This window comes from Lagenorhynchus albirostris, chromosome 1 (assembly GCF_949774975.1).
Source record: "Lagenorhynchus albirostris chromosome 1, mLagAlb1.1, whole genome shotgun sequence".
Lineage (NCBI taxonomy): Eukaryota > Metazoa > Chordata > Mammalia > Artiodactyla > Delphinidae > Lagenorhynchus > Lagenorhynchus albirostris.
Window position 1 is genome coordinate 185394073 of NC_083095.1, and position 12371 is coordinate 185406443.

The 12371-nt window shown below is 34.8% G+C and overlaps 1 protein-coding gene across 8 annotated transcripts in view; it reads left to right on the forward strand.

The window, feature by feature from the left end:
• Positions 1–12371, forward strand: part of LOC132527132 (heat shock 70 kDa protein 14) — a 35902-nt gene extending 23531 nt beyond the window's left edge. For 5 of the 8 annotated variants that reach the window (XM_060162314.1, XM_060162322.1, XM_060162328.1 and 2 more), the window contains 4 exons: positions 7113–7325; positions 7741–7914; positions 9933–10003; positions 10868–12371. In XM_060162314.1, the coding sequence (XP_060018297.1) occupies positions 7113–7325; positions 7741–7914; positions 9933–10003; positions 10868–10946 (537 nt within the window). In that variant the 3' untranslated portion in view covers positions 10947–12371. Of the gene's footprint in view, positions 1–7112; positions 7326–7740; positions 7915–9932; positions 10004–10867 lie in introns of those variants that run through there. The other 3 variants (XM_060162337.1, XR_009542876.1, XM_060162301.1) reach the window with 3 other exon arrangements.

Sequence of the window (12371 nt, forward strand, 5' to 3'; positions counted from 1 at the left end):
CCATTGTTCCTGAGACACACAGTCCTGGCGATCTTCCTTTCATTCTCCTACTAGTTTGAGAACTGGGTTTAGAGAGTAAAGAGTTTCACGTTGAACTCTTTGCTGTAAGAAAAGTAAGAGCACAAATAAGATTGTAATTGGCAAGGACCAGTAGCTGGTGGGAGGTCCACGGGTGGTAGTGGTGGGCTGGCCACACACACCAGGAGCTGTTCTAGCCCAGAAGGGGCAGCTGCTGCTCCCCACCAGTCACTGCCATCCAGCGATGCAGGCCAGTGCTGTTGGAACCTGGGGCGTTTTAACAGACTCTCAAAACTAGGGCTTACCATCAGACTTTTTAATGTTTCAATGTTAGTAGCTAATGCAGAACCTTTGAAAACACTATGTGAAGAGAGAAAATATAGCTTGCCTGATAGAATTTGCAAGTTGCTACTTGGCAACCTCTACTCCAGAACGTGTTGTTTTATTGCTGTTTGTTTTTACTGTTTTGTTTCTAGGCTATCAGGTGCTTATAAAATGGAATTTAATACGTTTTCATCTTTTTAAGTATTCCAGGTTAGTGCATAATACATAAATTCTCTGTTCCGCAAGAATTCTAAAGAATTTGCCTATAAACACATTTTGTCTGAAACTAATTTTTGAAGTATATTTATAACTTTCATAATTTCTTTTTATTGCTTCAATTTTGTTTTTTTGTTTTTTGTTCTTTTTTTTTTGTGGTACGTGGGCCTCTCACTGTTTCGGCCTCTCCCATTGCGGAGCACGGGCTCCGAACGTGCAGGCCCAGCAGCCATGGCTCACAGGCCCAGCCGCTCCGTGGCACGTGGGATCTTCCCAGACCGGGGCACGAACCCATGTCCCCTGCATCGGCAGGCGGACTCTCAACCACTGCGCCACCAGGGAAGCCCCTGCTTCAATTTTGAATTAAAGTATTTTATAGACCTATTTCGCAGTGATTTAAACTTTTAACATACAACTTTGCATAATGTTCTTGTAATTTTTAATTTTACGTAGCTTTTGATATTAAATTTTTAAAGTATAAGGAAGTTATTTAAATTAAAACTGGCCGATTTTTCTCTCTTTTTATTTATTTATCTTTTTCTTTTTGAGTTTATCTGTTTTTTTTCCTTCCCTAGGTTTTGTAGATATTTGTTTTATTCTTTTTTTTGCTCCCAACTCCTGGCACTACAACCCAAAAAAAACTTTCTTAGATTTTTTTTTCCAGGTGATATATTTCTCTTTTCTAATTGTTTTATTTCTGGTTTGCACTTTATTTCTTCCAGTCTTTCCAGGATACTTTTATTATTTTTATAAATGTTTATTTTGAACATTAATTAATTTATTTCATTTTTTCCCTAACTAAAAAATTAACTACCGTGTTTTCCTGGTGGCGCAGTGGTTGAAAGTCCGCCTGCCGATGCAGGGGACACGGGTTCGTGCCCCGGTCCGGGAAGATCCCACATGCCGCGGAGCGGCTGGGCCCATGAGCCATGACCGCTGAGCCTGCATGTCCGGAGCCTGTGCTCTGCAACGGGAGAGGCCACAACAGTGAGGGGCCCGCGTACCGCAAAAAAAAAAAAAAAATTAACTACCATTTTACTCATTAGCAGCTTGGTTTTATTCCACAGGCTCTGATAGATTTTACTATTTTCTTTATTTTCAGAATAATCTATAATATTTTCAATTTTCCTCTAAGTTTGCAAAAGAAATCTCAGACTACAGAGTAAATGTTTAAACAATTTATTTAAATTAAAATTTTCCGGTTACTGCCAGCATTAATAATGACACACTATTAGTACTTTTTACCCTTTAAATGAGAATACCAAAAAACAAGATTTTCCAGGGTTTTTTTTGTTTTTTGTTTTAACACAGCGCCACTTACTGCTTATTTATAAAGCATTTCGATGTTGACTATAAGAAGTTCATGAAAAGGCATAACCTCCATTTTTATTCTCATGGTATTTACCTGGTATCAGACATTTTAGAGAAGACTTTCCTTTTAACTTACCTCCAAAGCAGACTTTTGGGAGAACTCTGCTGAGGCAAACCTGCTTTTCTTTTTTCTTTGTAACCCTGAGTTGATGTTCCTCATGCCCTTACCTGCAGAGGAACGTGGTCTCCCTCCTCGTTTCACGGCTGATGTGAGCGGGGCCTCATTTTCATCAGTTGCTCATCTTCTCCACCACATGGAGCTTTGAGAACATCCATATATAGACTGAAATTAGTAGTGATTATTGATGATTTCCCTCCTTGAGAGAACATATTCAATATTCTGCATACCCATGGACTTACAAGTGTTAAACGTATTAATTAAGGAGGAAATTAAAATATTTATAAAGGAGCAATTTTATTTTATTCAGCTTTATTGAGGTATAATTAACAAATAAAATTGTAAGGTATTTAAAGTATACAACATGAGATTTAGTATATGTATTGTGCAGGGATTATTATTACCATCGAGTTAATTAATACATCTATCACCTTATATATTAACCTTTTCTTCAGGAGGTGAAAACACTTAAGTTTTACTCTCTTAGCAAATCTCAAATATACTACACAATATTATCAACTGTAATCACCATGTTATACATTAGATCCTCAGACCTTATTCATCTTATAACTAAAAGTTTGTATGTACCCTTTTACCATCCCCTCCCTATTTTCCCTACCCCCTCAACCCCAACCATTTTTCTGCTTTGTGTTTCTATGAGTTGTTTTGTTTGTTTTGTTTTAATTTAGACTCCACGTATAAGTGATACCGTGCAGTTTTTGTCTCTCTGTCTGGCTCATTTCACTTAGTGTGATGCCCTCCAGGTTCTTTCAGGTTGTTATAAATGGCAGGACTTCCTTCTTTAAACTGAATAATATTGCATTGTATATCTGTACCACATCTTCTTTATCCATTCATCCACTGACACACACTTATGATCTTTCCATAGTATGTTTCCAAATACCTTGGCTATTGTGAATAACGCTGCAGTGAACATGAGAGTACAGATATCTCTATGAGATAGTGATTGTTTCCTTTGTGTATATACTCAGAAGTGGAATTGCTGGATCATAAGGTAATTCTACTTTTAATTTCATGAAGAGTTTCCATACTGTTTTCCATAGTGGCTATACCAGTTTACATTCCCAACAGTGTATAAGTGTTATCCTTTCTCTCCATCTTCACCAATATTTGTTATCTCTTGTCTTTTTAGTAATAGCCGTCCTAACAGGTATGAAGTGATGTCTCATTGTGATCTTTATTTCCATTTCCCTAATGATTAGTGATGTTGAGCACCCTTTCAGGTACCTTCGGCTACTTGTAAGTCTTCTTTGGAAAAATGTCTGTTCAGGTCCCTTGCTCGTTTTTAAATTGTGCTATTTGGTTTTTTGCTATTGAGTTAATGAGATTCTTGTGTATTTTGGATATTCACCCCTTTTTAGATATATGATTTACAAATATTTTCTCTCATTCAATAGGTTGCCATTTCATTTTTTTTTTTTTTTTTTTTTTGCGGTACGCGGGCCTCTCACTGTTGTGGCCTCTCCCGTTGCGGAGCACAGGCTCCGGAAGCGCAGGCTCAGTGGCCATGGCTCACGGGCCCAGCCGCTCCATGGCATGTGGGATCTTCCCGGACCGGGGCACGAACCCGCGTCCCCTGCATCGGCAGGTGGACTCTTAACCACTGCGCCACCAGGGAAGCCCTGCCATTTCATTTTGTTGATGGTTTCCTTTGCTGTGCATGCTTTTTAGTTTGATAAGTCCCACTTGTTTGTTTTTGCTTTCCTTTGCTTTGGGTGTCAAATCCAAAAAGCATTGCCAAGACCATTGTCAAGGAGCTTACCCCTTATGTTTTCTTCTAGGAGTTTTATCGTTTTAGGTTTTACTCCAAGTCTTTAATCCATTTTGAGTTGATTTTTATGTGTGGTATAAGATAATGGTCCAGTTTCATTCTTTTGCATGTAGATATCCAGTTTTCCCCACCCCATTTATTAAGGAGACTCTTCTTTCTTTGTTGTATATTCTTGGCTCCTTTATTGAAAATTAATTGACCCTATATATGTGGGTTTATTTCTGGGCTCTCTGTTCTGTTCCATTGATCTATTTGACTTGTTTTATGCAAATACCTTACTGTTTTGATTACTACAGCTTGTAATATAGTTTGAAATCAGGAAGTGTGATGCCTCCAGCTTTGCTCTTCTTTCTCAAGATTGTTTTGGCTATTTGGGGTCTCTTGTGGTTCCACACAAATTTCAGGATTGTTTTTTCTATTTCTATGAAAAATGCCATTGGAATTTTGATAGGGATTACATTGAATATTTGGGGTAGTAAGGACATTTTGACAATATTAATTCTTCCAATCCATAAACCCGGAATATCTTTCCATGTATTTGTGTCTTCAGTTTCTTTCATCAAAGTCTTACAGTTTTCAGGGTACAGATATTTCACCTTCTTAGTTAAATTTATTTAAGTATTTTATTCTTTTTGATAGTCCTGTAAATGAGATTGTCTTCTTAATTTCTTCATCTAGTAATTTGTAGTGTGTAGAAAGTAATTTAAAGTAATTTTTGATAAGTATGACCTTACTATTGCCATTTTGTTAATCATTTTCTGTCTGTTTTGTAGTTCATTTCTTTCTTTCCTGTCCTCTTCTTTCATGATTTGATGACTTTCTGTAGTGGTTTGCTTTAATTCTTTTCTCTTTACCTTTTGTGTGTCTACTACAGATTTTTCTTTTGTGGTTACCATGAAGCTTATATAAAACATCTTATACAGTTAAAATAGCCTATTTTAAGCTGACAACAACTTAACTTCAAACGCATACAAAAGCTCTACATTTTTACACTCCTTCTCCCCACATTTTATGTTTTTGATGTCACAGTTTACATCTTTTGTGTATCCATTAACAAGTTATTGTAATTACAGTTATTTTTAATGCCTTTGTCTTTTAACCTTTGTACTAAGGTTATAAGTGATTTACCCACTACCATTACAATATTGGAGTATTCTGAATCTAACTATATTTATCTTTACCAGTGAATTTTATACTTTTATATGTTTTCGTGTTTATTAATTAGCATTTTGTTTAAACTCGAACAACTCCATTTGACATCTTTTGTAAGGCCAGTCTAGTAGTGGTGAACTCCTTCAGCTTTTGTTTGTGTGAAAACACTCATCTCTCCTTCAGTTTTGGAGAGCACCTTTGCTGAATTGGGTGTTCTTGGCTGACGGTTTTTTTCTTATGACACTTTGAATATCTCCCTTCTGGCTTGCAAGATTTCTGTTGCAAGACCCACTTATAGTTTTAAGGGTGTTCCCTTGTATCTAACCAAGTTGCTTTTCTCTTGCTGCTTTTAAGTCTTTCTGTCTTTAACTTTTGGCAATTTGATTATGATGTGTCTCAGTGTGGGTCACTTTAGATTCATCTTATTTGGTACTTTTTGGGCTTACTGGATCTGGCTGTTTCTTTCCCCAGATTAGGGAAGTTTTCAGCCGTAATTTCTTTGAGTAAGTTTTCTGCCCCTCTCTCCCCCCACTTCTCCTTCTGAGACCCTTATATTTGCATATATTGGTCCATTTACTGGTGTTCTGTAAGTCCCTGAATGCATCTTCATTCTTCTTCCTTTTTGCTCCTCTGAATAAATTACTCTGCCCTGTCTTCAAATTCACTGACCCTTTCTTTCACTTTATTTAGTGTGCTGTTGAAACCCTCGATTGAGTTTTTAAGTTCAGTTATTGTATTCATCAGCTCTGTGATTTCTCTTTGGTACTTTATATTTTCTATCTCTGTTGAAATTCATACTTTGTTCCTGCATTACTCTCCTGACTTCATTGAACATCTTTATTAGTTGTTTTTAACTCTATCAAGTAAATCACTTATCTTTGTTTCATTAAGATCAGTTTCTGGAAATTTATCTTGTTATTTTGTTTGGAACATATTTTTCTGTATCTGCATTTTCCTAGACTCTCTGTATTGGTTTCTGGGCTTTACATAAAACTGCTACCTCAAAAACAACAAAAAACAAAAAACTGCTACCTCTTCCAGTTTTGACAGACTGGTCCTGTGTAGGAGATGAACCTTGTTAGTCAGCCCTACCTGAGTTCCTGGTAGCTTCTCAAAACTTTGTGCCCGTCTAAGCTGCCATTTGTGTTCTTGGTGGCTCTCAGTATTTGAGGGTGTGCCAAGAGCATCATGAGTGATGATGATCGAAAAAAGAGGAAGATCAAAGGCAGCACCTAGATATAGGCTGATTAGAAACTGGACCCTCAGGCAGCAGCAGCTGGGAAAGCATGCAGTCACACCCTTCCAGGGAGAAGCTGGGAGATGGGCATGCTTGCCTTCTCCCTCTGTGCTGAACCCTGGTGTATAGCCACAGGGCAAGAGTTGCTCCTTTGCCCATTTAAAAACTGCTTCTTTGTTTGCTCTCATCCTATGGGACTCATGAATGCAAGCCCTGTTGGCTCTCAGAGCTGGAGATCTGGGGGCCCATCCTTTGGGTGGCAGCTATAAAAGTTGGGGCACTAGATGTGTGGGCAGGCTCATAAAGGGACAATTTTATATGGAGTTTTTGTGCATATTTAATCAAGTGGTACCTAGAGCTTAAAACGTAGTTGTATAAAAAACATCTTTTTCCTCAAGAAAATTATTATTCCACAGTGAAGACAAAATCTATGGCATAGTTTTCACATAGAGAAGATTGCCACTGTTTATTTTGCCACAGAAATGCTGTGATTTATGTAAACACTTCTTTTAGATAATGCTTGAACAGTACGAAATATTAAGTACAGTATTTCCTATACAAATGTGTATTTATGGTTAAGCCTCATATGCCCAGTGTTCATCATGAGCCATATATATCTTATTATATTATATTTTCTAATATGTGGTGAGATCTCCTCATTTTAAATTTTGTTGCTATGGGTAAACAGTACGTTAAATATTTATAATGTATTAAATACATATTTATATGTATATATGGTAAGTATAACATAAAATAGTATGTTAAAATAGGGCTTCTTATATTTTACCTTTTCATGTGATGAAGATGACTTGTCCTGTTACACTTAATTTTGAGAAACAATCATTGTTCTAAAAATAAAAAACAAAATTATTTTTATTTTCTAGGTTGTCCTTTGTGGAGGGTCTTCTCGAATCCCAAGGCTACAGCAAATGATTAAAGATCTTTTCCCAGCTGTTGAGCTTCTCAATTCTGTCCCTCCTGATGAAGTTATCCCTATTGGTGCAGCTATGGAAGCAGGAATCCTTATTGGGAAAGAAAACCTTTTAGTGGAGGACGCTCTTAAGATAGAGTGTTCAGCCAAAGATATTTTAGTTAAGGTATGTTGAGCTTCTCTTCACTTTTCCATAGTAGTATAAATTTATTGCCACAGGTTTACGTACGTACTGTTTTTAAAATAAAACCTTGTATACTGGTAAAAATTTTAAATTTCGAGTTATAAATTTACTTTTAATGAGTTTCTGATATTCTTTTAGTTAGTATTAATCTAATATGTTAACTTCTTAATTAACTGTGTTTTTAAGCTTAAGATTCTAATACAAGTAGAGAGGTGTATGTTTCAATTTATTTTTAAATAAAGTGGGTCGGGATTAAGGATCGTTTCTATTGTCTTCTCTTTGCCGCTGTGTAGTTTCCAGATTATCAACAAGGAATATATATTAATTTATAATAGGAGTGATTTTTTATCATTGTAATGATATCAAAGGATGTGCATATTATTTTCCTGCTTATTAGGGAGTCGATGAATCAGGAGCCAACAGTTTCAAAGTACTGTTTCCGTCAGGGACGCCTTTGCCAGCTCGAAGACAACACACGTTACAGGCTCCTGGAAGTATATCCTCAGTATGTCTTGAACTCTATGAGTCTGAGGGGGAAAACTCTGCAAAAGAGGAAAACAAGTTTGCACAGGTGACTACATCAGATTGGACTATGAATTAATCACTTGAAACTGTTTAGTTTTTCCTTCTGGATTAGACTCAGTTTAATATCAATATAATATGCATATAGGACATTTAACACATTTTTATGAATGGATTACTTGTACTTATTTATTTTTGAAAGAGAGAAGAAATAGGCAATTGCATTTGAAAGAGTTAGAGGAAAATAAAGTACAATTGTATTTCTACTGCTTGTCTTTGTGCTCTTAACCCTCCTTGGTAATAAGGTCAGTGGCAGGGGAAATGACATTTCTTTGTTTGCTAAATGCCAGGTGTGCTGTACTAGGCAATTTACAAACATAATCTCAAAATGCTGTGAGATAGACATTTTTATGTGCATTTTATAGATGATTAAGAAACAGGCTCATGGTAGTAAATACCTTGTTATTTTCTTGACTGAGCTGAGATTTAGCCTCAGGTTGGTTTTACTCCTGGGCCCATGCTCTTGCCATTATACCATGCTGCCTCTGACATAGGTAAGTTTGTTTTTTCAAATACTGCATGCATATATCATAGGATATGGTCCTCCACATCCTTTAAAAGGAATGAGGTGGAGCCATGTTATTTGCTTAGAAACATGCCCAAGAAATACAGTTTCATTAAAGCACACACACAAGGACTGCAGAACTGTATTTACAGCATGGTACCATTGTGTTTAAGTAAAACGATTGAGAGTGTGGGTGTGTGTGAAGGAGTGGTGTTTGGATAGGTGTGTGTATTTAGATACCCACGCGTGGATACAGAAAGTAACTATAGGTATTTGAACTGTACTGAGGAAACTTAACAGTGGGTAGATTTGAAGGTACCAAGAAGGTTTTTTTTTCACTTTTTAACACTTCATACTGAATTTTTTACAGACAGAACAGAACATGAAGATTAATTACTTTTAAAATAAAAATAAAACAAATGTAGGTAACAAAAGAGAATGTATAGTATCTTTAGCTTTATATCTGTTTTCTAATTTCAACAAAAGGATAATGAAAACACACACACATAATGTCTGGGCTCCACGTCAGAATTAACATCTTAGGATCTACTGGAGAAGGGCTCTTTCAACTAGTAAAGGTTTCAAAGCTCTGCTAGATGTTTCTGTGGTATATCACTATAAAAGCATTTTCCTGTGCACCAGATTTCTAAACTCAGGTGGAAGTCTTAGTATTCCTCTCTGGTACACTTCTTACATTTTCTCTCCACATACTACTCTTGAGACACTACAGCTACTGTCACTACATCCTAACTTACAGATGCTGGAAAGAGAAAAATTAGTCACATAATACTTTATTTGGAAGAGAATCTTCTAGAGATTCCATCTCTTCTAGCCTCCTCATTCTACAAATGAGTAGACTTAGTACTTACCTAAGGTCATAAAACTTGATTTTGGCAAAATCTGAAAAGTCACTTTCAAACTTGGTCTATTGGTATACCTTCCTTTAGGAAACCAAGGAATTTTATAGTAAATTCATTAGTATATCTTACTTACAAGTGTAATCTTAGCTGTACAAAAGAATTTGACATGTATTTCTTTTAAATAGGTTTTCCAAGTGCATTTAAAATATTTGAATTTTTTAAAGTATATATAAAAGGCTTACCGAAATGTAATTTACATGTTACTGTAATGCTGCAATTACCAAAAAGAAAAGCAGTCTTTATTTTGTTTTCTTTTTTTTTTTTTAGTCTTTATTTTCTGAGACAAACAGTACTTCATATAAATAATCATCATAATCTAGGACATGACATTTAAGAGGGACAAATATATTAAATATATTAGTTATCTTACATGCCCTCTTTTTAGAGGAGACATGTTGTCAGTTAAGAAAGCTTAATTCTATTTTCCAAATTATGATAAATGGTAGGAGAATTGAAAACGGCCCTGTTTTAAAAGGTTCATTTCAGTAATGAGTAAGATTTAGTCCATTGGAATAATTGATGCATCAGTTTATTAATATGTCAAAGTACTAAATCATCGTTGTATTATTTTTGCCTAAATAGGTTGTACTCCAGGATTTAGATAAAAAAGAAAATGGATTACGTGACATATTAGCTGTTCTTACTATGAAAAGGTAAAAAATTAAACTACTTCTGATGTTAAGAAAATTTGCTTTGAGACTTGACCTTTTTTATTAGTTTATTGATTCTTAACCTGTTGTCATTCTGGGAAAATCATTTATTAAAAACTTATAAAGATCTTATCAGTAACTTAAATTTTTGCCCTGTAAAATTACTATATTTACAAAGAAAAGTATATCTCAGGTCATTTGCACTCTGAATTTTTTATGAACTCTTTGATTGTTATGGGTGTAGTCAACCTAAAAAACTGGTCCATGCAAGTTTGAGATATAATTTTCATCAACTTTAAATATAATTTTCTGAGATTACATAATTGATTTTTTGTCCTATGAAAGGGTAAGTTTATTTCAATATTGCAACAGGAAATCTGTAGAAAATAAATTACTAATTAAATCCAGCTATTATCATTTCCTTAACAACAGTTCCATAATATTATGTGTTACAAGTAAATCAGTTCCAAATTAACATTAAGGACAATTCATTCCATAAACCATAATTAGCCAAAATGTAGAATTCATTAGGGTAGGTCTGCCATGGCCTGGGCTTGAAAACAGCTTGATACTTCTTGAACTTGCATAAGGTTTTCAACTTAAGGTATTTATCATCATGGGTTCTCAAGGAATACAACTTTTAATCACAGTGATCTAGGAGGAAATTTTTAAGAACAACTACCTAATTATGGCATATGGTTCTAAATGTAAAGACATAAAGTTGTGTCTCTTCTTTATCTCTTAATGCTCTTTTTTCAAAAAGTAAAATGATCTCTTGTTTACTCAAAGTCCTCAAGTAATTTCTTAAGGACTATCTGTTTTTATATATTGAGCTTATGAATTGTTATTTATTTTTTGTTTGCTTAGGGATGGATCTTTACACGTGACATGCACCGATCAAGAGACCGGAAAATGTGAGGCAATCACTATTGAGGTGGCATCTTAGTGTTTGAGAGAAACCACGAAGTTTTTAGAACTAAAATATCAACATTATTTGTTTTGTTTATAAATGATGTTTATATTAAAATACTTTTTGAATGAACTGTATGATTTATGTTTCTATTTTAACTACAGTATATTGCTAAGTGTTGCAACCTTTTTTTTTGTTTTCCATTAAAGATTTCCTTTATTAGTGAGAAATACAAGGAACTTTTTCTACCATGGAGCTATTTAGAATTAAATTGTTTGAGTGGATTAAAGGAAACTTTACCAGAAATTTAACATTGCATTTTAAAATTGTTTCTGTCTTTAGAACTTCTGATTTTAAGAAGTCGTTTGTTAATTCTTATTAGGTAACTAAGAACAATTTAAAAGTCTTTGATATTAAATGAAACAAAATTGCAGAGCCATATGCAAAGTAAGGTACCATTTTTGCTTAAAAGAAAAAACTAAACTCATAAACTCAATAATTGTTTATAAATATGCATGTGACATATGTAGAGAAAAGTATAGAAGACTAAACACCAGACTCTTTTAACAGTGGCTTCTTTTGTGGAGGGAAATAGGGGAGAGGCACTTTTTCTTTTTACAATTATGTTGTTTGATTTTTCCCTCTAACAGATATGTTTCTCATTTGAAATTGAAAGATTTTTTTATTTTGAAGAGAGGGCTAGCCACATTCTGTTCACCAGAAAATGCTGACTAGTGCATTGAGAATACTCAGTGGGTTACTAAGGAAAAAGATTATTCTCTTAGTAAAACAAGACAAGTAATCTGCCTGTATTGAGGGGAGAGCTTGAAGGTGAGCTGTGTACATCAGACTCTAGATTTTATTACCAAGAGAGGATTTCCATTCATTTCTCTCCTTGTTTCCCAGCAGACTGAGAAGAAATATCTTTACTCAGTAAAATTTTAAAACTGTGCTATTTTCCACCTGTTCAAGCTTTGGGATGTGCTTTATTATTATAGCTGCTTTTTATGGAGTTAGATGGCAGTAATCTTCTATTTCTAAAGATGCAGAAACCAAACTTAAATTTTTTATTATTATTCTGCATCAAATTATTGACAGAAACACAAGGAAAATTCAGGTATGAGTCTAAGTCCACAAAGAGGGAGCCTCAAAGGTATATCCTTTTGACTAAGGCTGAGTACTTAGTTATCTTTTATGATCTTTTCCCAAGCTACAAAAACTTTGAAATAAAATAATTATATATAAGCCATTAAGTATTTTCAGAAAATAGGAAGATACCAGCTGAACTAGTTGAACTGCTACATCTAAATGCTTTCAGTTATGCTTTGGAAAAGTGCTGTAGGATTTTATTTTGTAGTTATTGTTAGCTCTTTAGACCAGGGGTTGGCAAACTATTGGCAATGTGTCTGTCCTACCCCACACCTATCTTTGTAAATAAAATTTTACCAGAACATAGCCACA